We start from the raw sequence: 27,901 nt of genomic DNA, 5'->3' as shown, positions 1-27,901 counted from the left end.
CTTTAATTTAAAAGCTAAATGAAATTGCCTCAAGTCTCCCTAAATTTTGCCAAGGCAGTGTAATTTTGCAATAGTCTGAATGTTTCTATTTTCTTTCAGTGAAACTCAATGGAGATCCCAGAGTAAGAAAGTTGCCTAATTCAAAAGTGATTCATCTGCAAGAGCCTCAATATTCATAAGACAACGCTATGTCTCTGGGGAAATGTCATCACGAAAATAGATCATGAAAGTGACGCAAACATCTAAGACTTTTCTCTTTCTTACAAAAAAGAATTTATTACCTAAAATTACAATTCGTTGTGGAATCTCAATCACGTCCAATGATGGATTAGTCGGATATTTACAGGAAGGGATGACGGAGGATGACATGGTGTTTTACACACTTTTAGGGTTTGATAAATTATTAAATAAAGAAACCCTCAATTTCTAGCCTTCAGGGGTCAGCAATAATTCCTCACAGTCGAATCTTCTGTCCCTGAGCATTAATGTAGTACTCATTGACACCCAAAGAATTCGTAACGTAGATATTTCCACTGTCACTCCGGGTAGGGTAATTGGGGCTAACTTGAGGAACTTGGTAATTTTGACTGGAAGATGCATAATTCTGCCCAACAAAATTAACTGGGTATTGCTGCTGTTGAACATGATTTGGCCGATGAAGCACCAAGATGTCTCCATTGTTGTACGTTATAGTGCTAGCTCCATTTCCGCCAAATCCTGTATGAGTTCCCTCCTGAGGCCTCTTGGATCCTGTCAAAATTCGACCGAAACGATTATTCTGGAATGAGTCTTGCCTGAAGAAGTCATTGTCAAATCGTAGATTTCCTGTACCAGTTCGATCAGGAAAAATCATTTTATTTCTATCGTAGTACTCAAGAGGAAGGGGTTTGGGTATATCCAGGATAATCCCATCTTGATTCTGAAAAGGTTCTGGGAAGAAAGTTTGTGGCAGGGCAACACCAGTTGTTTGAAGGTGCAGTTCAGTGGGAAATTGGATTCCTGATGGAGGTCCAAATGTTATCAGCTTTGGCACCCTGTTTGCTTCCTCAGAAGACACATAGAGATATTCCTGAGGAAAGGTGATAGGATTGAAGGAGATTTGGTGGACACTAGAACTTTGTCCTAGATTTAATATCCTATCTTCTGCCTCAATGCTCTCATCACTGATATTTAGAATCCTGTCTTCAGCTTCAATTTCTTTGCTGCTGTCCAACTTAACAATTTTCGGTTTTATGTTTAAAAGTTTCTGGAGGGTTTTTACCTGATCTTTCTTGGTTTCATCCACTAAATACTTCTTTTTCTTGTGTGTGTCTTTCAAGTTACCCAAGTTCCCTAATTCATCGTTTAAATTCCTCTTTTTGCTGCTAATTTTTGTATCAGCACCTGATTGTTCCGAAAAGCTTCTCAGCAACTTATCAAGCTCTCCACTATCACTGAAGCCTTCATCCAGCTTATCATCAATGTGTCTCTTCTGGATTCTTCTTCCTGAACTCCTGGAACGGCCAGCAAATCTAGCTCCAACAATTCCTGTCAAGAGATTTCCGACAAGTTGACTAAGGCCTGCTGTTTGACTTTGTCCTTCAGATCCTCCAATTAAAGAAGCTAGGGATCCTAAAGAGTTTAAAGTACTAGAACTAGAACCCTGACCACTTCCTCCAACAAGAGAGGCCAAAGATCCTAGAGAGTTCAATGTACTAGATCCAGAACCTTGACTTCCTCCTCCTCCTCCTCCTCCTATGAGGGAAGCCAAACTTCCCAAATTAATAGTATTTGATCCTTGATTGCCTAAATAACCTCCACTACTTTGACCTCCACCTTGAAGAAGAGCTTGCAAGGAGTTTAAGTCAAAAGTCCCCTGAGTTCCTTGCTGATTCTGCTGATACTGTGGATTCTGATAGGTACCTTGCTGCTGGTAACCGGGTCTGTAATTTTGTTGGTAACTTGGAATGTCATCTCCAAAGCTAGCACCACCATTGAAGAACCTGAAGAATCCTCCACGATGGTTGTTTAGATAATTCAAGACATCGTCCTGAATTTAAAGGAAAAAAATTGAAAAAAAAAACTATATGAACACTAGTAAAAATAAAACGATGATCGGTCATCTTTTGAGAAAGCTGATCGAAATTCGCCTATTTTTTATTGATTTGAAAAGCTGATTTTCAGTGTTTCCCAATTGATGATATGTCATTTATTCAAAAAGCTGAAAAGTGTTTTCAGATTTAACAATAAATTCTATCAGATGTCTGTGGAAAACTTTTTGCTCAGATCTAAAGTGTATTCTGAGAACAAAATCTTGCAACTTTTCACGATTTTCCACAAGAAAATCGAGTAAAAAGTCTTCGTCATTTCATCTATTAGAAACACTGAAAAAAACGTCGCTTATTTTACATACATTCAAACCAACTTTTAAATCACTGAAAATTACTAATATTTTCAGACGGGTTTTTCTTGGGGAAAAATTGGTGGGACTGAGCAGGTTACACATTTTTTGCCTTTGCTCTGTCCCAAAAAGTAGGTTAAGCATGAATTATTTATTCAATTTGCTCTATTTTGTTTGTAAAACGGGTAATATTTTTCGTGCAACTTCATTTATTGAAACACTGAAAAACATCGCTTACAAATATCAGTGGTTGACACATCACAAACATGTCAGTTGTCAAAGAAAATGGCGTCAGTGCGGTGGCGTCTTTCTTTTGTCTGTGCAATTTGTCGCAGAAAAGTAAAGAAATGGGCAGAATTTCTCCACCAAAAGTTTTTGGAGATGCCCTACGTGTGTGAAGTGCAGTGGAAGTGATAGTGATGATGGTGTGAAAGGGATGTTGGTGTTCAGTGAAAAGTGAAAGACATCCCTTGACTCTTGTGGCTGTCAAAAATGCATCAAAGGACTCCAATCTGAGGCTGGTTGAGTTCTCCGGATCCTGCGTCATCTCGATCTCAGGACAAATTGTGTCATCGGTGCCAAGACACATCAGAAAGTGCATGTGTGCAGGTGAAATTGCTCCTCCAGGGAGGAATTTTGTCAAGTAAGATACTCTGTCCTCATCCCTATCCTCCTCTGTCTGGTTCTCTAGGGAGTCTCTTGACCCTCTTGGAGTCATGTGATAAGCGTATCACAAGTACCCTCAGAGATTAGGTTTTTGGGCTGAGGGTGGGAAAAATAGTTCCCGAAAAGCCCAAAGTGAGGTTATATTAACTTATATATGTATTTTATTGGATCTAGTTTGGATGCCAGACATAATCTACAAATGAAGACACCCTACTAAAGAATCTACTACAAAGGAAGACACCCTGGGTGCTGGAGGTAAGCTGCTCAAGCTGCAGAGAGCTAAAAGTTATGCGATCTCATACGACAAGATGCCACAAGAGAGAGAGAGGGGAGGATTGGAGATCAGCATTCCCCGTCAGAAATCATCAAGAAGATTACATTCATCATCGACGTAGTTTATCGAGGTGACCACTGCTGGGATTGAAGATGGTTTCCAGACCACTACCGGAAAGAGATAAATAAATTCGCGGATGATGGTGTGGTTTCAGGTGATTCAGGTGGTTCTGATGGTTCAGGTGAGCTTAATATAAAATTTTATAGGTTAACCCTTTAAGGACAAGAAGTTCGAAAATTGGGGATGCAGAAAAAATACTTTTTAGTGACTTCTGCGAGCGAAACATAACTTTAGACGGGCGTAAGAAAGATATCTCTTTTTGGGTAACCGGAGTCACCGGTAATCCCATCGTCCTTAGAGGGTTAAAAGTTTATACAGAAAATTTTATATTCGCGTCTGATCAGTCCAGCCACATAATTGAAAATGATCAGTAAAAAAAAGGGCAGAAAAAAGTTTAAAAAGATCAGTAAAAAGAAATTAAATTGAAAATCACTGAAAAATAAAATACGGTCAGTAAAAAATTTAAAATGAGCAGTAAAAAATAAAATTTGATCAGTTTAAAATGCAAAGTGGTCAGCGAAAATTAAAAAGTGGTCAGTAAAAAATTAAAATTGACCAGTAAGAAATTAAATATGAGAAGTAAAAAAATAAACTGTGGGCAATAAAAAATAAAAATTGGTTAATTTTTTACTGATCACTTTTTATTTTTTACTGACCACATTTTATTTTATACTGACCATTTTTTATTTTTCACTGATCATTTTTTAATTCTTCACTGATCAACTCGAATATTTCTAATGCCGGCATTGAATAAACGAGCAGTAAAAAGTCAAATTTGGTCAGAAAAAATTCGAAATGATCAGTAAAAAATAAAAAAAAATGGTCAGTAAAAAATAAAAAAGGGGCAGTAAAAAGTTTAAAAAGATCAGTAAAAAATAAAAAAGAGCAGTACTTTATTAAAAGCAGTCAGTAAAAAAAGAAAAGTGGTCAGCAAAAAATTAAACATGATCAGTAAAAAATAAAAAGTGATCAGTAAAAATAAAGCATGATCAGTAAAAAATAAAAGATGATCAGTAAAAAACAAAAAGTGGTCAGTAAAAAATAAAAAGTGGTTAGTGTAAAAATAAAAAGTGGTTTACTGATCATTTTTAATTTTTTGCTCATCACTTTTAATACTTTACTGATCACATTTAATGTTTTACTGACCATTTTTAATTTTTTACTGACTACATTTAATTTTTGACTGTCCACTTTTAATTTTTTACTGACCAATTTTTATCTTTTTCATGACCACTTTTAATTTTTTACTATACGCTTTTAATTTTTTGCTGACCACATTTCATTTTTTACTGACCACTTTTAATTTTAAATGACCACATTAATTCTTTATTGTTTACTTTTAATTTTTTACTGACCTATTTTTATTTTTTACTGACCACTTTTAATTTTTTACTGATCAATTTGTTTTTTTTATTGACCACTTTTAATCTTATATGTCGTCTACACATTAGTAGAATTTTTTTTTTAAAATGCCTTTTTTAAAAAATTTCTACTAGTGTGTAGACGCCATTACTGACCAATTTTTATTTTTTACTGCTCGTTTTTAATTTTTTACTGACCGATTTTTATTTTTTACTAACTACTTTGATTATTTTACTGACCTCTTTGAATTTTCTGCTGACCAATTTTTATTTTTTACTGCTCCTTTTTAATTTTTTGCTGACCACTTTTTAATATTTCACTGATCAATACGAATATTTCTACTGATCATTTTTAATTTTTTGCTGATCACTTTTTATTTTTTACTGACAAAATTTTACTTTTTACTGACAAAATTGAAAATTTTTGTTGATTATTTAGAATTATTTGCTGATCCAATTTGATTTTATGCTGACCACTTTTGACTTTTTACTGACCACTTGTTTTTTGCCTTAAATTAATATTTATAAAATAAAATGGCAGAAAACAAATGGTCAATAAAAAGTCAAAAGTGGTCAGCAGAAAATCAAATTTGATCAGCAAATAATTGGAAATAATCAGCAAAAGTTTCAATTTTGTCAGTAAAAAGTAACATTTTGTCAGTAAGAAGTTAAATTTGGTCGGTAAAAACTTCGAATTGATCAGTAGATATATTCGAGTTGATCAGTAAAAAATTAAAAATTAATCAGCTGTAAAAATATTCGAGTTGATCAGCAAAAATAGTGAAATATTAAAAAGTGGTCAGCAAAAAATTACAAAGGAGCAGTAAAAAATAAAAATTGCTGAACAAAAAATTAAAAGAGGTCAATAAAAAACAAAAAGTGGCCAGTAAAAAAAATCGGTTAGTAAAAAATTAAAAACGAGCAGTAAAAAATAAAAATTGGTCAGTAAAAAATTAAAAGTGGTCAGTATAAAATTCAAAGTGGTCAGTAAAATATTAAAAGTGGTCAGTAAAAAATACAAATTGGTCAGCGAAAAATTAAAAACGAGCAGTAGAAAATAAAAATTGGTCAGTAAAAAATAAAATTTGATCAGTAGAAAATCAAAATTTGTCAGCAAAAAATAAAAAGCGGTCAGTAAAAGTAAAAAGTGACCAGCAAAAAATTAAAGGTGATCAGTGAAAAATAAAAAGTAGGTGAGATTGTAAAAAATCTCACCTAATATGGTCAGTAAAAAAATTAAAATTGAGCAGTAAAAAATAAAATTTGATCAGTAGAAAATCAAAAGTGGTCAGTAGAAAATAAAAATTGATCAGTAAAAAATTAAAAGTAAACAATAAAAAATTAATTGTGGCCAGTAAAAAATTAAGAGTGATCAGTAAAAAATTAAAAGCGGCCAGCAAAAAATTAAAAGAGGTCAGTAAAATATTAAGAGTGGTCAGTAAAAAATTAAAAGTGGTCAGTAAAAAATTAAAATTGGTCAGTAAAAAATATAAATTTATCAACGAAGAATTACGCCAGTGATAATCCTAAATCAGCTTATAGAGGTGCATTTCCTTCGGGATCGGGAATCTTCGCTTTTTCCTTTTTGTTTTTTACACTTTTATTATTCCCAGTTTTTTCCTTTGGAATCTTTGTCTTCGGTAACTTTTGTTTTTTGAAAACTTTGTCTTTGACAATCTTGTCTTTCATATATTTTTCATAATTTTCATAAATTTTGTCTGTAACACAGTTTGCATAAGTATATTTTATAACTTTCCAAAAATTTCCTTTTTCTCAAATTTGCCCCAAAGGACGAAACTAAAAGCTTCCCAAACCACAGAGAATTTCCCTTTGCCTCAAAGCACGAAACTAAAAACCTCCAAAAAAAAACAGAAAATTTCCCTTTGCCCCGACAGACGATACTGATAAGTTCCCAAAACACAGAAAATTTTCCTTTGCCCAAAAGACGAAACTAGAAATTTCACTAAACAGAAAATTTCCTTGTGCCCTGAAGGACGAAATTAAAAGCCTCCCAGAAACAGAAAATTTCCCTTTGTCCCGACAGGCGATACTGTTAACTTCCCCAAACACCCTTGTCCCAAAGGACGAAACTAAAAATTTCCCAAAATACAGAAAATTTCCCTTTGCCCCAAAAGACGAAACTAAAAATTTCCCTTTTCCCAAAATGACGAAACTAAAAATTTGCCAAAACAAAATTTCCCTTTTCCCCAAAAGACGAAACTAAAAATTTCCCAAAACACAGAAAATTTCCCTTTACCCTGAAGGTCGTATCTAAAAACTTCAAAAAACACCATTGTAATATCATTAGGGTAAATGTGCCAAATTTCGGCATAGTTGCATGCAAGCGTTAAAGTCTAAAGTTTGAAATGTAATATTTTAAATTCAAATTGATTTTTTTTATTCTTTCTTCCAAAAGAGTGTTGCTCGGAACCTTGTAAAGAGTTTACTGTCTTTATTTACTCTAAAATCATTCTTAATACATTTTAAAATGAATAAAAATATAGACATAGCTTTGGTGCCCTATTTCGGCCACCTTCATTCTCATAGTTCCTTGCCCTTCGGGAATTCTTCCAATATCTTTTTCACGTCATCTCGTATGTCGAAGCTACATTTTTTGTTATTCTTTTGCATTGTATAATCTCTAGAGTACGTAAAATCTGAAAGTTCATGGAAATTCGAGGAACAAAAAAGGTGGCCGAAATTGCAAGCTGGCCGGAATTTGGCACACTTACCCTATTTTATTTAATAAAATATATTTGTTTAAAATATATAAAAGACAAGATTTCCAAAGACAAAGTTTCTAAAAAACAAAGATTACCGAAGACAAAGATTCCAAAGACAAATTGGAAAAAAAAACAAATTGGAAAAAGGCAAAGATTCCGCAAACCCTTGGAAACTATGAGAGATAGAGGCGTCATACTTTACACCCTCTTAAAGTCTGCTTTAGGCTCAAGATGTGCGAAATTTCACTTGAAAATGAAGAAAATTACTGCTCATTTTTAATTTTTTACTGACCACTTTTTATTTTTTATTGTCCATTTTTTATTTTTTCTGACCACATTTTATTTTTTACTGCACATTTTTAATTTTTCCTGACCAATTTTTTACTGAATTGAATATTTTTAATTTCTTGTTTTTTTATTGAACTTTTTACTGATCACTTTATTTTCTACTAATCAAATTTTATTTTCTTCTGCTCATTTTAAATTTTTAACTGACCACTTATTTTTTACTGATCACTTTTTATTTTTTACTTATCAAATTTCATTTTTTACTGATCAATTTTAATTTTTTACTGACCATTTTTAATTTTTTTCTGACCACTTTTTATTTTTTACTGACCACTTTTGATTTTCTACTAATCAAATTGTATTTTTTACTGCTCATTTTTATTTTTTACTGACCATATTTTATTTTTCACTGATCACTTTTAATTTTTTGCTGATCACTTTTATTTTTTTGCTGCTTTTTTGAATATTTTTACTGATCATTTTTAATTTTTTGCTGACCAAATTCAATATTTTTACTGCTCATTTTAAATTTTTTACTGACCACTTTTTATTTTTTACTGACCACTTTTTGTTTTTTACTGATCATCTTACTTTTTACTGATCATGTTTAATTTTTTGCTGACCACTTTTCATTTTTCACTGACCGCTTTTAATAAAGTACTGCTCTTTTTTAATTTTTTACTGATCTTTTTAAACTTCTTGTTGCCCTTTTTTATTTTTTACTGATCATTTCGATTTTTTGCTGAGCAAATTTGACTTTTTACTGCTCGTTTATTCAATGCCGAATAAAATTAAATATTAAAGTGAAAGCTCCAAATATCCTTTTTTGTCTGGCAAATTTGAGACTTTTTTATATTCCAAAAAAATAGAAGGATATTACAAAAAAATAAAATAAATATCGTTGCATGAATGAGCGATTGTCGTAACTTACTGATCACTTAACCAGCAATTCTTGTATAGTCTGTGTATTTCGATATTGTTGCAATAATTGCGTATTAAGTAATGAGAAAGTTAGGATAGCTAATGCAAGCGATGATATTGAAAATCAAAAATATAGTCTTAAATATAGTAAAATTATCTCTTAAAAAAGAACAAAACAATAAAAAAAACCTCAACATGTTCCGAAGATATAGCATTTTTAACATTTGGAAAACTTTAAGCGCGAGATACCATCCTATACGCCCTTTATGTCGTGTCCGAAATATTTTTGAGCAAAGCAAATAAAATATATTTAAGGGTAGTTTGGGACAGCTTGCATGTAAGTACCAAGTTTGAAGCGCAATATTTTCTATACAAAAGGAGGTAAAAAATACAACGAATAACAAATTTTTTTTATAGAACCCTTGTGACACTGAAATTTAAAAATAAATATTTTCTATTGAAAAGCGAGGAAACAGCGTCTCATTTAATCAAATAAATTTCTGAGAGGTTGAAAAACGGTGTTCCAGTAAATTAAATGCAATATTTTCATCGTGTAAAACGGTGAAAAGCATAGTTTAGAAACACTGAAAAACAGTGTTTCGAACAATGAAATGCAATATTTGCATCATGTAAAACGGTGAAAAGCATTGTTCTGAAACACTGAAAAACAGTGTTTCGAACAATGAAGTGCAAAATTTTCATCGTGTAAAACACTAAAAATCATTGTTCAGAAACGCTGAAAAACAGTGTTTCGAACAATGAAGTTCAATATTTTCATCGTGTAAAACACTAAAAATCATTGTTCAGAAACGCTGAAAAACAGTGTTTCGATCAATGAAATGCAAAATTTTGATCATATGAAACACCGAAAAGCATTGTTCCCAAACGCTGAAAATCAGTGTTTCAAAAGATGCTATATATTCCATTGTTTCCAAAAGATGATTTTCAGTGTTTGAAAAAAGATGGTTGGTCATCTATTGACAAAAGATGAAAATCATTGTTTCAAAATGATGGAGTATATATCATCTTTTGAAACACTGAAATTTTTGTCATTTCATCGTTTTATTTTTACTAGTGAATAAGAGCACACTCAGTCATTAAAATTTTTAAATATTTTATCGACAAATGCAATTTTGCAAAATATTTTCTTATCAAAATCTGTTATAAATATGACCTCTATCTAATAAATTTTATATTTAAAAAATACTTAAATACTAAATTAAATTATCTTTATAAATCCTCAACTTTCCTTAAATTTTTTTTCGTTAAAAATATTCATTTGCTCTCTAAATGTACTCAAATATCCTGGCTGCTATGCGGTAAGAGATATTGGCTTCCGGTCTTCAATGACCCCCAACAAGTCAACATTCTCTAGCGAACAAATTTATCCAAATCACCCCCACCCCTTTCGTCCCCTCCCAAAACATGATTTTTTGACTTATCTCAAAATTTGCCTAAGCGATTTCTATTATTTTCAGATATGTCTTGTATTTTCACCGGTTAATGCCCAACACACAATAACATTTGTTTGGTAAACATGTTTTTGACATTTCAATGAGAATGAGTGAGATCTAGATCTAGTCATCTCACTCACTCTCATAGAAAATTTTGAAAACATGTTTACAAACAAAAGTTATTGTGCGCTGGGCATAATTCGCCATTATGGATTATTTAAGGTCAAAGGTCGACCACACTGGAAAACCTTTCTTTCAACGGGTTTCGTTAGACCCGTTAGAAAAATTTAGATTTTGTTAAAGTTCCTTTAATTCTGAACCTGACTGCATCGGTCACGATAGGTGATGGATCAGTAAAATAACGGTATGATAGCTCCATTTTTAAGATACTGTTTATCGCACTTTTTCAGTCTTTTGACTTTTGGCCCATATAAAATTCAATCGGTAAGAGATGTCGATTTACGTATTTCAATAACCTTCCAAAAATGATATAATCTCGAAGCTAATATCTTTCTTTTCTTCCCTCCCCTTTCATGCATTCCCTATCCCCCTAAAATAAGTCAAAAATGAGATATTTTTTTATAACTTTGCTCTGCACTAATTGGCGCAAGCGATTTCAATGATTTTCGGATATATTTTGTAGTTAGTCCAACTGAACATTAATCCATCGACACCTTTTACTGGTTAAATCGCCATCTTGAATAAATCAAGATCAATTTAAAATTTGCGGTAAATTAAAATTTCAAATTTCAAATTTTGCGGTAATTTATAAACAATTAATTGAAATTAATTTTATATAAGCATTCAAAAAAATTGCTAAAATGAATATAAGGCAGAGCCCCTTCTCAGCAATTCAAACAGCTCGCAAAGCCTCAGACACTTTGCCACCCTTTTTAAAAACATGAGAAAATCTCAGCTAAAAGCCCAATTTCAAAGGTACCCAATTGAAAAGTGCTCCACTTTCCCTTATCTGCAGGGTTCAATGAATTTAATAAATTTTGAAAATTTTGTAAATGGTAAACTTACTAAAAGTTTCGAATGAGAATGATGTTTCGCTCAGAATTTAAAGAAAACTACGGGGGAAGTAGGGCATCTTTGAAATTGGCTTTTTTCTCCTATTTTTAATTGATTTACACTTAAATAAAAAATGTACCTCTTCTTCTAAAATGTAAAAGAGAGTAGAATTTTTAGATTTGCGATTTTGTTTTTTAGCTATTGAAAATGAAGTTGAATCATTTTGTCAATGATGAAATATGGCCTATGTTTTACAACACACACATTGCAAGTTTAAGTCAAATTAGCAATTCACAAAAAGTTTCTAAGCCATGTCTTACTTTTTGATAGTTCCAATCAATATCATAAAAGAGTTCGCAATCTCAATTAATGATCTGAAAATTTTTAGTAATCGCCGAATTGTCACTCTTAATTGACTTGTTTGATTTAAATCATAAAATACTTGTTAATTCGACCATAAAAACCTATGTCTGAAATTCAAACCAAATAACTAAGTAATTAATTTAAACTCGAACTGTAGCTCATTAGCTATTCAATATTCAATTCAATTCTGCAACAATTTTACGCGTGTGATCTCACTTTCATCGAAACATGCATTTTCGTATTACTATCTATGGACTCTGAGGTGAGTAACTCCAATATGATTACCTCATTTTTGGGACACCTCGGGTACGCGGAATCACATCGACTTTCACCACCACTGAATCCGAGGAGTGCTGCACGTCCAAAAATCAGCGCCGGGGATGTAGAAGGAAGTGCTGAAATTAAACTGCGGAGGAATTCAATGGGTATCAGTGGGAATTTGCACATGATTGAGTAACTCACGCTGAAAGCGATGGTGCACTGAGAAATGACGGGAGATTCGATTGTCGATTGGGATTTCCCACCATCTGGCAGAGTATTTTTGGTACACACTGCAAATCGTCATACCGTGCGATATTCTCGATGGCCTGCCCAAATTGTACACCTACATTAGCCAGTGGTCGTCTGTAGCCGTCATATAGTGGACTTCCTCCCACTTGTTGCAGGCTGCCAGGATAGTTGACACCAGGTCCTCCGGGACGGTAGTTGTTGGCAAATTGAGCCGCATAGTTTACTGGCCCAAACTGACCGGCAAGTTGTTGTGGCCTCTGGAAGGGATATGGGATTTGTGCGCGGCCTCCCTCTCTATTATCCTCCTGATTTGGTACATAGTAACCATATGAGCCAGCATAGGGGTTGGGTTGAGGATTAGCGGTGCCGCCGAGATTAGGATACTGCGTCAAGTAATACGGGGATTGTGGTCTCTGGTAGGGAGATTGCTGAAATTTCTGCGCTGGTGACACTAGAATCTCATTTTGATTCAAATCCCTCTGATCATCTTGGAAACGAAATGACGAGACATCGTTGTTAACACCATGAGCTGTGTTGTAATTCTCTTGGGTGTCATCGGGAAAAAAGTTGACCGCATTTTGAGTGCGTCTTGGTTTATCATGAAATTCAAAAATTTCAAAATTTTCATGAAATATGCGAGATATTGGATTAATTAAAATTCATAAAATTAATATTTGAATAACTTATTTGTGTGCAAATTTTATAAAAACACACTGAATGAGAAAAAATAATTATTGCAGAACTACTTATCAGCAATTTTTGAGACTGTTTGAAGTCCTCATTATTTTCCCTTTTTGATATCACTCAGTCATACTAAATTATTTCTAATGGCAGATAAGTAAAAGGACTAAGAAAAAGCCCATAAAAACAAACCGTATCTCTATCCCAAAAATGGATCACTTATTAGAAAAAATTCAAAAAGTATTTTCAGTGAATATCATTTCGTATAATTAGAAAAATGTAACATATTAGAACAATCTAATTTATTTTGAAAAGTAAGAACGGAAATTGTAATCCCTATATACACTTGAATTAAATATAGGTATTAAATATTTATCAAATTACTAAAAAATAAATTAAGAAACAATGAAAATAATTAAAAAATAAGAAACAAAATTAAAAAAAAATAAATATCGGAACTTGTAACGATTTAATGTTTCAAATGCACAAGCGAAAGAAAATTCTTTTTTTAATGCTCAAACTCTGCAGACAGAGAGAGATAGAGCAGCATACAATCCGTCGATTTTTTTACTCCCCAAAATTTCCACCTTCCATCGCCCGGAGACCACTTTTCTTAACAAATCTTCGCGTTTCAGGCGATTTCTGAGAAATGTTGTCACGCTGTTTGTCCGTGTATCCGTCTGCCTGTCTGTCCGTCCAGGTATTGTCAGCTCTAGAGGTCAAACGGTAAGAAATAGCCATTTGGGACCTTCGAAGAACCCCCCCCCGAATATTGTCAACCCGAAGATCGTTAATATGCCCCTTACTCCCGCTCTCCCATCTCCAACCCTTCCAAAACCATTCCCCCTTCCCCTTCAAAAACCATGTTCTTGAGAATGCTCTAAACGCGTTGTGCAATTTTTTTCATTTTCGGAAGTGGACATTTCGTCCTTATGCTAAAATCCCGCTGAATCATTCAAAATAACGGTTTTTCAAGGTCAAAAGTAAAAAAAAACGCTCTAGAGAACGTATTTCTTATCCGAATGGTATCATGTTTGAGCTCGTTGGGAACGTCTTGGAAGTTCCGATAAAGCTGAACCGGTTCTTTGCTGATTTATAACCGATAACTAATTATTGTCTGAAATTCAATTACATTAGTCCTGAAGTGTATTTAGGGTAATGTTTGCATTGATTTATAAATCGTTTCAAATCGGTTGTGAACCCGGTTATAAACCGATAACTAATTAGTGTCCGAAAATCGATGCTATTGCTCTTACAACTATTTTGGGAGATCTTTTCAGTGATTCATGGATCAATCCAAATTGGTTGAGAACAGGTAAATGGTAAGTGATGCGAAAGTACTTTTGAGGTATAGCACTATAACACCTAAGTCATAAAATCGAGCAATTCGCAAAGCTTAGGACGCTTTGCCACCCCTTTTTAATTATCTGACGTAACATGGCTTATAATAATTTGTGTGACTAATATAAATCGAAAATTTCTTTTGAATGGAACAAAGAAATTTATGTAAATATTTTTTGAAAATACCTCAAAGAAAATTATTTCAATGCATTTACAAAAACTCCATTTAAAAAAATCAGGATTAAGGTATGCGAACTGAAAATCAACGGATTTTTGTTTTATTTTTCTCAGTACAAGCCAGTGCACAATTTATCGTTAATGAAACTTTCATTGTAAGCTTTCATCCCTAAAATCAGTGTGATAAATAACGTGAATTAATTTATGCAAATCCTATCCTATCCTATGGGGCATTGCTCTATTCTTCACGGAAAATGCATCACCCGAGCACCAGGTAAATTACTTAACGGTTCCTGTCATCTTTAGTAAATTCAACTCACCTTGAACTGATGTTCTCGGGACTCTTAATGGCTATTGAGAGTGAAATTGAGACAATCACAATAAAGCAGAGTTTCCACATTTTTCACTAAACAATTCAAAACATTTCACTAAAGGAATTTATCGATTTGCTCACTTGAATAATTCTTCACTTTCTGCACTTCTCACGTTCCACTATTTTGATGGAAATTCCAGCAGCACAGAAAAAGAGATCACATCCAATCCACAACCAAATGCATCTATCCTCTTGAAGTATCTTTCGGCTATTGAAGTTGGGTTTGCGGATTTAGTGGGCAAAAAGTCTGTGAGGCAAAGGTTTTCAGAGAAGAAATGCCTGCAGTGGGGAGTCCAAGTCTTTTTTGATGAACTTTCCTCAGACAAATACATGCATAATTTTAACCAATTCCTCGATATACATTTGCTATATATGTTTTTGTGAAAGTCTCAAGGTGTTTGACTCACAAGAGATATGTATTTTTCAGCTCTAGATTATGTAGATTTTTATGTGCATCTCTTGTTTGTTTACAAGAGCTCCAAATGATATAACTTTTACCTCTCGCACAATCATCAACCTACTTCCAAATTTTATCATTGCAACTTCTGCATAGGTCAGGCCGGTTTAATTTGCCAACCATTGGACCTCATTTCAATGGTTTAATTTTAATACAAAAGCTGATGAAAACCTCTCATTTATAATTTGTCGTATTTGCAGAGAACGCCCACTCACAAAAAAGATCACTTTCTTCTCTCCAAAACCGTCGCTGACCACATAAAACAGCCGCGCAATTTTTTTATTTGGTCTTTTACTATGATTTTAAATACTTTAACCCACATGACGTCATCGGTATAAGTGCTGAAATTTCACTTTTTTCCCATCAATATCCGATATCGCCAAATATTGCACAACCGAATGTGATCAAAATAAAGTAATTACAGGGAGAAAATGTGCTAATCAATCAACTGGAATAACCTAAACGTGTGATCTTGCTTTTTCTATGAGAAACAGAAATTCCGAATTGCACTTTTTTCACATGATTCTTCTCGATAAAACCAGAAAATCCAACAAGAAGAATTACGAAAGAGCCGCAACATGTATTCACCTGAAGAAAATTTACCGGAGAAAACTCTGCCGGTATGACCTGCTTCATGTTCGCGAAATTCACTTTCAAACTTGAAAGCAACATCTAGCGGAAAGTGAGAGTGATCACCGAGACTTTCAGGCGCAAACAGGTGTTTCTTTACCTTCGAGCTTTTAATGCAAAAGCTCCATCAAGTCCGTTGCTCAAGACCGAAATGTTGAATGCAGAGACACAATTTCGCAATAGCAATAATTCTTTGCTGAGAAGTTGAAGAAAAAAAAACTTTTGCAATACTCTTTTGAAAAGCTCTTTTTGGGATGAAAACACTTTACAGCTAAATTGCGGTTTGATTTTCAATAGTGACTAGGCTCACGCAAGTTCTCGGTTCGCTCGATTGCAGTCTAATCTCTTGGAGAGTTGCTTGCAGAGGGTAGGACTTCTTATCACATCACCCAGAAATACGGACAGCAAGTACCACTGGCGCATTCCAACAGTGTGAATCTTGTAATTGCTAAAGAAATAAAAAACAGATATAGTTAATAATAAAGTTTATAGCTCTGCCTTAATATCAAATAAAACAATGAACCATTTTAATTTGAATGTTCAGCAAAAACATTTAATATAACAAAATATTTTTTAATACTTATGTTCAAAATAATAAGAAAAAAAACAATATAATTATTTAATGTTGTAATATATTTGCAACTCTACTTTCCCAGGACCACATTTCAGTATTCATTTTTAAATCAGAAATACCAAGCAAAATTCTTCATATTCTTTATTTGAACTTGATAGCAAACTTTAAAACCACCTCAAAATTCGATCTTTAACACCCCTGATGAACTCTAAATTTTCGTCAATACTTATCCAGATCTTTAAAAAATAAGCTCTTTTAATTCCAAAAAATTCTACAACAAACTTTCGCATTTTAGATTAAAAAAAATTTTAAAAAAACCTAATCAAATATTTTGCTTTATGCTTCACATTGACCTTGAGAAAATTTATTTTGCTCTTAGCAAAGACAACAATTTAATTGAATTATAGAGAATATAGTTTTTAATAAATATTTTCCCTAAATTTGGTTCACTTTAAAAGGTCATTGAATTTTTGATAAATCTAAACCTTTATTTTTAAAAGTTAGTAATTGTTAATTATAAAGTGATAGTTTGAAAATTCAAAATGAATTTACAAATGATATTTTATTCAAGGAGAAATTATTGTAAACGCACAACTACTTGAACTCTTTATACTTAAAGTCTCTATACAAAGTCGGATGCATCGACTATTGTCGTACCTGAATTTCTTTTAAATAACAATTTTATACAAGAGACGACGACGTTTACATTGTCGTTTGCATAATTTGCAAATATAACATGTCATTCAGTAAGCCCATAAGATGAGCAAGAAAACTTTTTTAGTAATATTCGATGTTATTTATCAATGAAACACCGACAAAATTCGATATAGTTTTTTTTTTACGATTATCAAATTTTTTTTTCGCGCCTAAAAAACGAGGCATTCGAAAACTCACCAAAATAAATCATAATTTCAGATTTAGTTCATCTTTTGACTAACATGACTAATCGGTTAGCCATCTGTTCGGGTAAAAATCCACTGGTAAAAGTAAAAGGATCAAATTGATTCAAATTTGATCCTTTTGTAAAGGATGGATCAAATTTCAAGCGTTGAAAGCACATTTATCAAAATAGAATATGTTAATTTGATCCATCCTTTGCAAATAGGATCAAATTTGGATATATTTGACCCTTTCTTACCAGTGTCCCTTGAGTCCTAATCTTCCGTTTATGATTACTGAAAAACCACTTCAAACGAAATTTCTTGTAATTGTGCCTAATTTTGGTTTTTCGGATTTGGTCCAATAAGGACAAATACGGCAGCTCCGAAATATCATGTAGAACATTAAACATCCGATCATATGACATCCTTGTGACCTTAAGAACTCCATTAATTTCACATTAGGGTAGTTCAACACAATAACATTGATTTTTCGGCATTTTCTGAAATATTGATATTATTTTCAGCGTCCCGATTTTTAGCACATTTTTTTCATATAATGCCATAAGCCACAATGAAAGTCCGTAAACCAAATCTGAATCATCCCAGTTAACGATGAAGCATCCGGTTAATGGCTTCTTTAGTTTGGATTCGGTTTGAATTATTGCTTTCATACGTGAATAATAATGTTTAGTTAAAAAACGAAATTAGGAATCTTCAATTTTGAAAAAAAAGCTTCGGTAGGTTTCTCTAACACATGTAACATGAGAACTAATGGTCTGATTGTTTTCAAATTCTGACTAATATCATTTGGAAGATAGCTGATGCAAGATCTATGGTGCTGTCTGTTTGTTATCCTTATCCTGTGAACTCATTGAATGATCTGTTACAACAACGATCAGTAGATATCACTAAAATAAAATGTCACTGTTCAAATGAGAAATAAAACAATAAAATTTGATCAGTCAAATAAGAACTTAAAAATCAGTGACTTTCTATAAACCGTTTTTTTCTAAAGATTAGGTTATTTACTGACGATTTCTTTGGCTGAATTCAATTTTTTACCGATCAATTTAAGTTCTTACTGATTTTTATTGTTAATTAAATACTAAGATTCTGTTCAAATGTGCTACAAAATATTAAATTTGATTACTAAATAAAACAAAATTCAACAGTACCATTGTCTTTAGATCCAAAGACAATGGCAGTACCTACTCAATTATTTAAAATTTTAAAGAAGTGAAATTATCATTCAAAAGACAAAAACATTTTATCTGGAACCATCTTAATTGTGAATTATATAAATTAAACTCTTTTTGTATATATTCAAGATTTTTACTAAATAAAATTTAATATTTTACAGTTCATTTATGTTTTGTCAAGTACTTAGTGAATCAACGCGGATTCACTCATGTTTTCAATTCTCTCTATAGTCTAATCATTTATTATAATAATTACGTAATTAGAATAATTATTTAAATTGATTTATTGTATCGTCATGCTATTTCATGCATTTGAGTAAACACATAAAAATCAATAAACCGGTGATTATACAGAAAAGGACGGCTGACATAGCGATAGGGAAAACTTTTCGGATTGGCGAAAATATAATTTGTAACGAAACATCAATTAATGTCTCAATCAATCAATTGAAAATTTTACAATTGATCTGTACGATTCAAATCTTAGAAATATACTTTTTTTAAGAGAGAATTTTGTACTAAATGGGTTTATTCTAGCATTAACTTTCACAGCATCAATACTATAATTAAGAAATCCCCGTATGGGCCTTTACACATTGGGAGCAAGTTTCGTCAAAACTTGCTTTTCTGAAGGAAATATTCTGCACTTTTGTAGATAGAAATGTCAAACTTCTGTCAAAAATACATTTCTTGGCGAAAATTGCTTCCAATGTGTAGAGGCCTTAAAAGCAATATTAATTAGAAGACAACGACAAGAATATTTATAGTTAACGCTAATAGTTTTTAATGAAATTTAATGAAATTCGCAAACCGGTCAAAAATGATTAAAAATAAATTTTATAATTTAAATGTAGTTTTGAAAAACATTTACATTTTCAATTTACAATTTTGTTAAACTTGACACACCTTTTGAATTAAAAGTGCATTAAATTCGATAAAAATTCCATTCAAGAGTTAAAATATTTCCATAATATATAGATACAAATGGCAATTTCACCTACTTTTATTCAGTGAAATATTGATAAAATCAAAATAATTCCTGTACCATGTTTTTTTTCTAAATATTCTTTTAAGTATCTGCAATGTAGTCCCGATCCCGATATGATTAATTTAAATGTACAACGTACCAACTGCATAAAAAATAGTCTTTATGCTAATTTCAACATGATTGGTCCATGAAATAATTATTTTTCTTAGTTTATTTTGAGCGTGAAATTTTTGGAATCACTTCACAAATAAGAGCTTTCGTTTTCTTGGCCAACAATTTTCTTATAATTGCTCCAGTTTTTGCCGCGTGGTGGCTGTAGCAAACAACTTTTTCCAAAATTCATCGACCCAGTTTCCTACATTAGTTCACCGCAGACCTTTTGAATTAAAACTCCATTTGCATTAATTTACAGGTTCATCTGCTTCATAATACTTTGTACTTAGATAATATGCGGAAACTATAAATATTTTATCGCATCAAATAAATAACCTAAAATGCACGGTTACATTTCCGATAAATCTGAATGTTTAGTATTACCTCAAAATATCGTTCCAGTCGGGTTGTTCTCCCGGTACAGCTTTCCAGGCATGTATCCGGCAGGGTTCTTCGAGGACGCAGGCTTTAGGTCCGAATTCAGAGAGGATTCTCTTTTCGGCCTGAACTACATCAATAGCTACTGTTGCATAAGAATCCGTCCCGTGTTCGACGGAGCGTCGAGTGCGAGACTGATACGTTTCTGCAAGAGTGTTTTGGAAGTTAGACTTTCATTCATTCAATCATGCTATTAAAAAGCTTTGATTACTGTCAAATTCGCGCCTCTTTCAGTTTACATGAAATTAACAATGTAAGAGGCAATGCTCATTAGCATTGGAGTATGAAAGGAATTTATGTTTTTTTCGCACTTAAATTATTTCAAATTATATTTCGGTTCATAGCATAATTAATTATATTAAACATATTTGATGTGCTTTCACTTTGAATTTATTTTATGCGGAGCATAACTGCCGCATTCAGAAGTTTAGAGAATTAAAACAAAAATGTTAAAGTTCCATAGAGATTTGAGAAGAAATTGTCTGTGCTAATTTATTGAAATGAGGAGGTTTAACTGAAGAAAGGCACAATTTATGTCTTCAATTAACTGTTTTTATATAACGACTTTTTCTATGTTCACGATTTTTTGAAGAAGTGCCTCAAGAAACTCGTTGGAACTACTTTGAAGAAGTGAAGGTTCATCTCGTGTCGTAAGATTATGGAGAAATAATTCCAGGGTCAAGTTAAATAATTTTGTAAAAATTTGGCAATTCGCGTACAATAAGCTCAAATTAGACTTACGTGGATTGAGGGAATATGCAAGTTTCTTTACGAAATTCGTAAGGCGAACAGCCATTATGATAACAGGAAAGCCGACCAGTTGGACGGGTAGTTCAAATAGGGGTTGTTCTGCCTGTGCCACTGCAGTATCAGGTAAATCCATCGCCATAATGATCACAAACAGTAACACTGCACATGACGACAATATCTTGTGGAAATTCATCTTAAAGATTATTTATTTATTTGCACTGTCACACTTGAAAATAATGGTTAAACATTTAAGTTCAACAATTGTATGGGAAAAAGAAATGAAAGCACTATCTGGTATAATGATATTTGTCACGTAGATTGCACTCTTTGGATCAACTTTCGTGGGTCTTGTTTTTTCTCAGTCAAACTTTCTTTAGCACTGTGTCTCACCAAGAGAAAAATGTTCCCAATTAACAGAGCGATAGATCAATAGTTAATCGCATCAGTCGATAGACAGACACTGAGCTTTGGTACTGGCGGAAACACACTTGTCTTGTGGATCATTGGCAACTTACTGAGTGACTGAAGTTGGTCTCTACCAGCACCTCATTGTAAGCCACAACACTTCTTGCATGGCTCGTCGTTTAGGTGGTTACTGGAAATTTTATATTGCAATCCATTGACGAAGTCATCGTATATGTATCTTTTGGGTTATCAGACTGCTACATAGCTTTTATTTTTAAGCTTATATCCTGGGAAAGTCTGAACTATCTTATGCCCTAGACATACTTACAACTTAAGCTGAGAGACCGCTTAACATAATTATAATCAAAATAATTACATTTCAATCAGTTACCAATTAATTCGTCTCTCGGCTTAAGCCAAGAAACGGCTTAGTTAGTGGAAAACTGATGGGAATTTATTGGCGTCTCTCGTCAGGCGAACATTTCGTCCAAATACACCCATGACTGGAATTATTTAAGCCCATATACCCATTTACAGGTCCATGACATTTCCTATGTCCCATGACATGTCCCATGTCCCATGTCCATGTCCCATGACATTTCCTATGTTTCCCATATGTTTCTAATGAGCCGAGAAAACCTTTGAGTTTATTAGCTGTTTTCTGTCATTGTAGGATGAATTAGCAAAAAATACTAATACAAAATAAAAAGCCAATTTAATAACGAAGAGGCTACTGAAAACCCTAAATTGGCAACCTACGTAGTTTTGGAGATATCTCGTGAAATGTGTACGAAAACAGGGAAAAAATTACATTAAAACTGGTCGCATTTTTCAGAGCTAATGTCACCCCCCTGCCCATATATATACCCATTTTGAATTATTTAAGGTCAAAGTTCAACTACTTTGGAGTGTCCATTTTTCAAACGAGCCGGCTGCATCAGTCTTCATCGGTAATGAACCGATTTAGTACCGATTTTTGAATAATTTTCAATTTTTTTCTTGGCCTTAAGTTTGTTCCCGAGCTAGAGACCAGACGGTAAGAGATATCGACTTTCGGTCTTCGATGACCCCCCATAAGTGGACATGATTTCGAACGGTCTTTTTCCAGTTTTCCCTATATCCCTCAATCCCCTCAAAAACCATGTTTTTTCGGTTTTTCTCAAAATTGGCCGAAGCCGAAACCTTTTCAATAATTTTCGAATATGTTTTAGATGTAGTCCAGGCGAACATTTTATCCAAACATATCTATGACCGGAAAATTCCCCATTTTGTCAAAGATCAACCAGGCCGATTTTTCAACCGATTTGGTTAAATTGGATTTTTTGGAAATGTATTGAAATTTCGAATACGGGTGCATCGGTCTTCATCGGGAATGAATCAGTTAAATACCGATTTTTTGATCTCTAGTAGACCAGTAAGCACCAGAAGATCATGCGAAAAACTAATTCACGGAGAGCTCTATCTCATGAGATCGAGCATTCCGCAAAGCTAGGTTCACCAAGATGTAACTTAGATCTGAAAATGAATCATTTAAATTAGTTTCATTTAAAAGAGGAAGAAAAAAGCCCAATTTTAAAGATGCCCCGATTCAAAGGTGCCCTATTTCCCCCTACGTGAATTATTCTGCATTACAAAGATTGATTATAGTACATAAACATTTAGCAAATGAATCTTTAAAGAAAACTTTAGACCCCAAAACAGCTCCACCCATTGCACTGATTTAACCAGTTAATAAAATACCTTAATAAAATTACAGACAACTGAAATTTCTATTAAGAACTTTGTGAATTTCAATTTTGAAACAGAATGATAATTTAAAATTTAAGATCTTGAAGTAGTAGTGAATACCAATTAGCTTTTAAATGACGATTTGAAAAATTAAAAATTTATCGGAAAATTGAGTGCAATAACTAATTATTCTTTAAGGATCAAATTAAAATAAAGCAAAGATAAAGTTAACAAAATATATTTAACATTTAGTTTAATACCTATATACTATTTGAAAAAGCTACTGATCAATTCTGAATTTAAACTCCAAATTGTTTGAGCAGTCTGCGAAGCCTCCATACTCTGCTCTACAAACTTCTTCCATATGGTGAAGTTTTGGAGCATACAGCAAGTGAAAGTTAACGCGACGTGCATTGGACGAGGCCTTTTGGTAACTGTTACGTCGTCACTCAAAGATAGTTATGTGTTGTTTGTCGTTGGAATTCATGATACAGGGTTATTCTTCTAGGTATCCAGTCTTGTATGAGTGCATCTTGGAGGAATGCCGATTATGTATTCCACGTTGGGTCAAAGAAAATGATTGAATGTAGATCAAATGGATTTCCGTGGCTTGCAGCAACATCATGCAGCAACAAGATGCTGCAAAGGAAAGTGAAAACTTCCTGATGCAGCCAAAGAGACGAGTGATATTTCCTCAAATTGCACGTATCATAAGCAGATGTAAACGCGAGTTGTTTATGTATCGATTAAGCTAAGTATTTTCACGGTTTAATGAATAATTCCGTCGATTATCTCTCAGGTTTAATGTTAAGGGGAAAAAGTGCATTTCTTTCTGCCAGGAAGCGAAAATGTTTGCATGCTTATTTTCCTGAGCCAACAGGAACAAAATGCATGCGATCTAGGAAGGTTAAAATCATAGTACTGGAAAATCTGTTTTGATTTACAACCAGAGTCCAATGATTTTTTAAATGCTTTTTTTTACAGACAGCCTATGAAAATTGACCGACGACAAGGAGGAATCCCCACGTGGTAGAGAGTGGAACACCAGTCAAGCATGCAACGTAATGTTTTACAAATATTAGCAGTAAGTAACGAGGCACACATGCAATGGACAAGAACTCCCTCCACTTTCGCCCAACATCTCGCCCAGGTGAATCCCCAGACAGAAAATCATCCAAGCCATTGCACACAATACCACTGCAAGATGAAGTAATTGAAGTCACTTTCGGTTATGCAACTCCCGCAGAACAACCTTCCATCGCAGAGAATATCAAAAGAGAAAAACTAATGTGGTCGGAAGAAAACGTGAAATCAACTCCATTTACTGCCTCTAAATCACTCTTTTATAATTAAAATAGCACCTGGATTTATTATGATTGTTGTTTTATAATTTATTAATGTGCCAACAAAATACAAAAATTTCACAGTTTCTACTAATTTCACTCATCTTTCATCTCTTTTAACCGAAGAAAGCGCCACTTTGTGATTTACGGAAATTTCTTCAGAAACAATAAAATATATATGGCTTTTATCACTTTCAATGAGATCTTTGAGCAAGACTGCTCAATGACACAATTTTTGCGTTGAAAGAGAAAACGTGCATTTTTATCGCTCTTGTTCAATCTATTTAACAGTCAAGTTTAAAAAAGGTTTTAGCCTGAAATTAGGCAGAATTGTGGCTGGACTTATAAAACTGTTATACGATCGTGAGATTGATCATCATAACTTTTCATCGCAAAAAGAAATATCATAAATATGTTTTGATTTTGAACAATTAACCCTTGTTGTAACTCAATATCTAATTTATTGACCAGCCTCGAAAGCTACAAAATCACATCGCTACAAAAGACCTTCCAAATCTTCAAAATTTTACACTTAAATAAATAAAATTATCATCAGACTATATTTGAAAAAAGGAATGTGATCAAATGATGTTTTTCACACTTTAATTAAAATATCAAAATGAATGGAACAATTGGAACAATTAAATGGCACAATTTGGCATTGACTATGCTGGAAAAAAATGAATAATAAAATTACCAAAAAATTGTCTTCTGTTTTCAATCAGATGAAAGACGAACTCCTTGTAAAAGATTTTAGTAATTTTATATATGTTATTATCACTTTTCCACTTTATCATATTGTGGTTAAAAAATAATTCCTTTTAAACTACAATAAGAAGTTGGTCAGAATTAAATGTCTCGAGTTTAGAAAAGTGGATAATACATTGAATTTTTTCGTGATATAAAAAAAATTACTGAGAAAAGCTTTTTTTGCTTTTAACTCTTTCGTCTCCTTTGGGACTCTGGGTACCCATGGAAAAAAAGAATTTTTTGGACTATTTAGAATCGATAAAAATCCGATTCTTGTGGATGATTACAAACTATAAGGATGTCCAAATCTAGGATATTTTTTGCAGGATCCTAATTAACTCCTGAGCTAAGATATTCTTGTTCAAAAATCGTGAATTTTCGATTTTCTGCTTCCTTTCAGATATTGTGACTTTTTTGATATTTCTAGACCCGAATAAGGAAAAATCTCTCGGGGTCAATAAGTATGATAACTAACAATTACAGATTACATAAATTTGAAAAATAATTTTTCCTTAAGGAGTCATTTGACATGCAAAAATAATTCACAAAATTGATATTATTGGATTTTGGAAAATTGAAGTTTGCCCAAGTTTGTATCCTTTGCGTTCTTTAGGGGACTAGAGTTCCCATGAGTTTTCCAATTTCCCAGAGGCGGAGAAAATTCTTTCTCTACAAAAGTATCATATTTGACCAGTAAGACTTACAATAAAGTGAGTTTTACTGAAATTCGTTCGCTGGATATGTTGTGGTCCGGAAAGAGTTAAGGTAAAATTCGCTAAATTTGGATTCCGATATGTATTCTAAAATACCTTATAAAATCTTTTCCTTTGTGTGAAAAATCCAAGTTGTAACTAATTTCGGGAAACTCGAACCAATCTGGCTAGGGAACCCACAGGGAACTCGGGAAACTTAGGGAACCTCGGGAGCCATACATTTTTCAGGGAACTACCATGGAACCCATATATGTTTCAGGACACGCTCAAAGAACCTGGGGAACCCGGAAAAATATGCATTATCAGGGAACTCTCGGGGAACTCGGAGAACCCATGTATTTTTCAGGGAACACACGGGAAACGCATATGCTTTTTTTAGTGAACCCGAGGAACTAATACATTTCTTAGGCAACTCACGGGGAACCCATATATTTTTTTTGGGGAATCAGGAACTCGAGCTACTCTAATTACTTATAAAGCTTATATTTAAGCCCTTGGGCAAATCTCTTCTCAAACGATTCTTTATAAGAAGGAAATTTGTTGCCACTTGCTTTAAGTGTTTTTACAGCTAATTTCTTCTAGCGATTTATTTTTATAATCCAAATTTAATATTTCTCGCTACGCGTATTTTATGACTTTTTGGGTCTAATAATGTCTGTAATCATCCTTTATTTCAAATAAATTCAAAAATATCCTCTTATTTTGATGTTTATTAAAAGTTGACTAATAGAAAAAAAGTTACACACTTCTTTAATAATCTCTTGAACTTGAAATGCTGAAATAAAGGTATAAGGCTATCTTGTAATTAAATTACAATGAAAGAGTAATGAGACAATTTACCTTCGAAGCTTTTTAAGTAAAGTACAAACAAACCTTTTCTCCGTGATATCTTTTGATTTATTTTCACGTTGACTTCCTATAACTTTGTGTCCAAAAACCATATCAAGGATAAGGCTCCATTCGATAAAAAATAAAAAGTGAATATTAAAAAATTCCTATGTTTTACGATAAATAAATTATTAATTGTTAATATGAGGTCATACTTGAGATGTAAAGATGGTTCACCTCTTGATATTTTCTTTGAAAATTATTCAAAAATTTATGATTTAGAATTTGAAATTCAATGTTACTTACCACAAATACTCAAAAAATAAATGAGCAATGAGAAATAATTTAAGTAGTAAAAACATTAAATTCTGTCAGTAAACTTAAAGAAAAAATGTCTTATTTATGTAGAATAAAGTGATATAATTTGGAATTAGTGTTACAAGTTGGAAAATTCGCCGGTACAAGTTGGACTTGGCTTTTTTCTTCATAAATACAGTACAAAATTTGTTTTTAAGCACATGGAACCAAATTATAAAACTAAAGCATTAAAAATATACAAATAAAAATGAAGTACTAAATTTATCAAGACAAAAAGCCCTGTCCAAATTGTACCATTGTCCAACTTGCATCACTTTACCGTATAATTTTTTTTTAATATAGTTGCAGAAAAAATAAAAATCTTTAAAAAAAAATTCAATGTAATTTTTACTGCATTATAATGGCTCTCGCACGCCTTTTAAATCAGGACGATTCCCATCAATGTAATCCAAATTAGCAACCCTTACATTCTCAAATGTTCTGTATATGCCTATCCAACATTCTCGAACTCTTCTTCTTATTTTAAACATCACATCAAATTAAATTTAGTTCAATCGAATTTTGAGTACAAAAGAGTGAGATGGTTATATACAAAACGTTTGAGAATGTAAGGGATGTGAATTTTGATTTCATTAAATTTTACCGATTTAAAAAGTGTTTTGGAGGTTTAATGGCTCTGGCACACCTTTTAGATCAAAAAAAATTTATGAAATCAAAATTCACATCTTCTTCTTTCTCTAACACGTTTTGCATATGTCTGTCTAATTTTTTCGCACTCCAAATTCTATTGAGCTAAAATGAATTTGTTGTGATGTTTAAAGTAAGAATTGCGATTTCATGAAATCTTCCTGATTTGAAGAAAAATACGTGGACGCCATAAAGATCCAAATAGAACACTTTTAAAATTTGATTTTTTCCTTGCTGATCGAATTTTGTTTTTCACTGCTTATTTTGTAAAATGGGTAAAATACTTCATAAAGTACTTCCCTAACTGCTAAGTTTCTTACATATCTTCTCCTTAACCTCTAACAGTGTTTTCTTTAATACGCGAAAAAAATTGTAAGAAAGTGTTTCTATGATAATTATGACCCAATAAAGTG

At 32.8% G+C, this 27,901-nt stretch overlaps 2 protein-coding genes and 1 long non-coding RNA gene across 3 annotated transcripts; 1 reads left to right on the top strand and 2 right to left on the bottom strand.

Moving 5' to 3' along the window:
* Positions 1 to 249: 249 nt before the first annotated feature.
* On the bottom strand, positions 250 to 14,859 carry LOC129797891 (uncharacterized). Its single transcript, XM_055840761.1, has 4 exons — positions 14,594 to 14,859; positions 12,027 to 12,662; positions 11,850 to 11,970; positions 250 to 2,029 (listed from the first exon to the last, which is right to left on the bottom strand). The coding sequence occupies exons 1-4, from the start codon at positions 14,671 to 14,673 to the stop codon at positions 455 to 457; spliced, it is 2,412 nt and encodes an 803-aa protein (XP_055696736.1). The 5' UTR covers positions 14,674 to 14,859; the 3' UTR covers positions 250 to 454.
* LOC129797898 (uncharacterized) lies at positions 2,281 to 6,374 on the top strand. The gene is made up of 2 exons (XR_008751370.1): positions 2,281 to 3,023; positions 3,221 to 6,374. It is a non-coding gene; the product is annotated as an uncharacterized LOC129797898 (long non-coding RNA).
* A 1,180-nt stretch (positions 14,860 to 16,039) lies between the features above and the next one.
* Positions 16,040 to 20,917, bottom strand: LOC129807989 (uncharacterized). Its single transcript, XM_055857661.1, has 3 exons — positions 20,708 to 20,917; positions 19,913 to 20,111; positions 16,040 to 16,181 (listed from the first exon to the last, which is right to left on the bottom strand). Exons 1-3 carry the CDS (start codon positions 20,907 to 20,909, stop codon positions 16,040 to 16,042), a joined length of 543 nt encoding a protein of 180 aa, XP_055713636.1. The 5' UTR covers positions 20,910 to 20,917.
* Between the last annotated feature and the right edge of the window lie 6,984 nt (positions 20,918 to 27,901).

The sequence above is a fragment of the Phlebotomus papatasi genome, chromosome 1 (assembly GCF_024763615.1).
Source record: "Phlebotomus papatasi isolate M1 chromosome 1, Ppap_2.1, whole genome shotgun sequence".
Taxonomy (NCBI): Eukaryota; Metazoa; Arthropoda; class Insecta; order Diptera; family Psychodidae; genus Phlebotomus; species Phlebotomus papatasi.
The sequence above is the reverse complement of the archived record's forward strand: the minus strand, read 5'-3'. Positions and strand labels throughout refer to the sequence as shown.

What these genes read in the sequence shown, in the direction of transcription:
- LOC129797891 (XM_055840761.1), bottom strand. Translation starts at nt 14,673, where the DNA reads ATGTGGAAACTCTGCTTTATTGTGATTGTCTCAATTTCACTCTCAATA. An exon ending in CCCGAGAACATCAGTTCAAG is followed by an intron (nt 12,663 to 14,593) that starts GTGAGTTGAATT and finishes TGATAAACCAAG; the next exon opens with ACGCACTCAAAATGCGGTCA. An exon ending in CGAGGTGTCCCAAAAATGAG is followed by an intron (nt 2,030 to 11,849) that starts GTAATCATATTG and finishes CTTTAAATTCAG; the next exon opens with GACGATGTCTTGAATTATCT.
- LOC129807989 (XM_055857661.1), bottom strand. Translation starts at nt 20,909, where the DNA reads ATGAATTTCCACAAGATATTGTCGTCATGTGCAGTGTTACTGTTTGTG. An exon ending in TGCATATTCCCTCAATCCAC is followed by an intron (nt 20,112 to 20,707) that starts GTAAGTCTAATT and finishes ACACTCTTGCAG; the next exon opens with AAACGTATCAGTCTCGCACT. An exon ending in GACTGGAACGATATTTTGAG is followed by an intron (nt 16,182 to 19,912) that starts GTAATACTAAAC and finishes TTATTTCTTTAG; the next exon opens with CAATTACAAGATTCACACTG.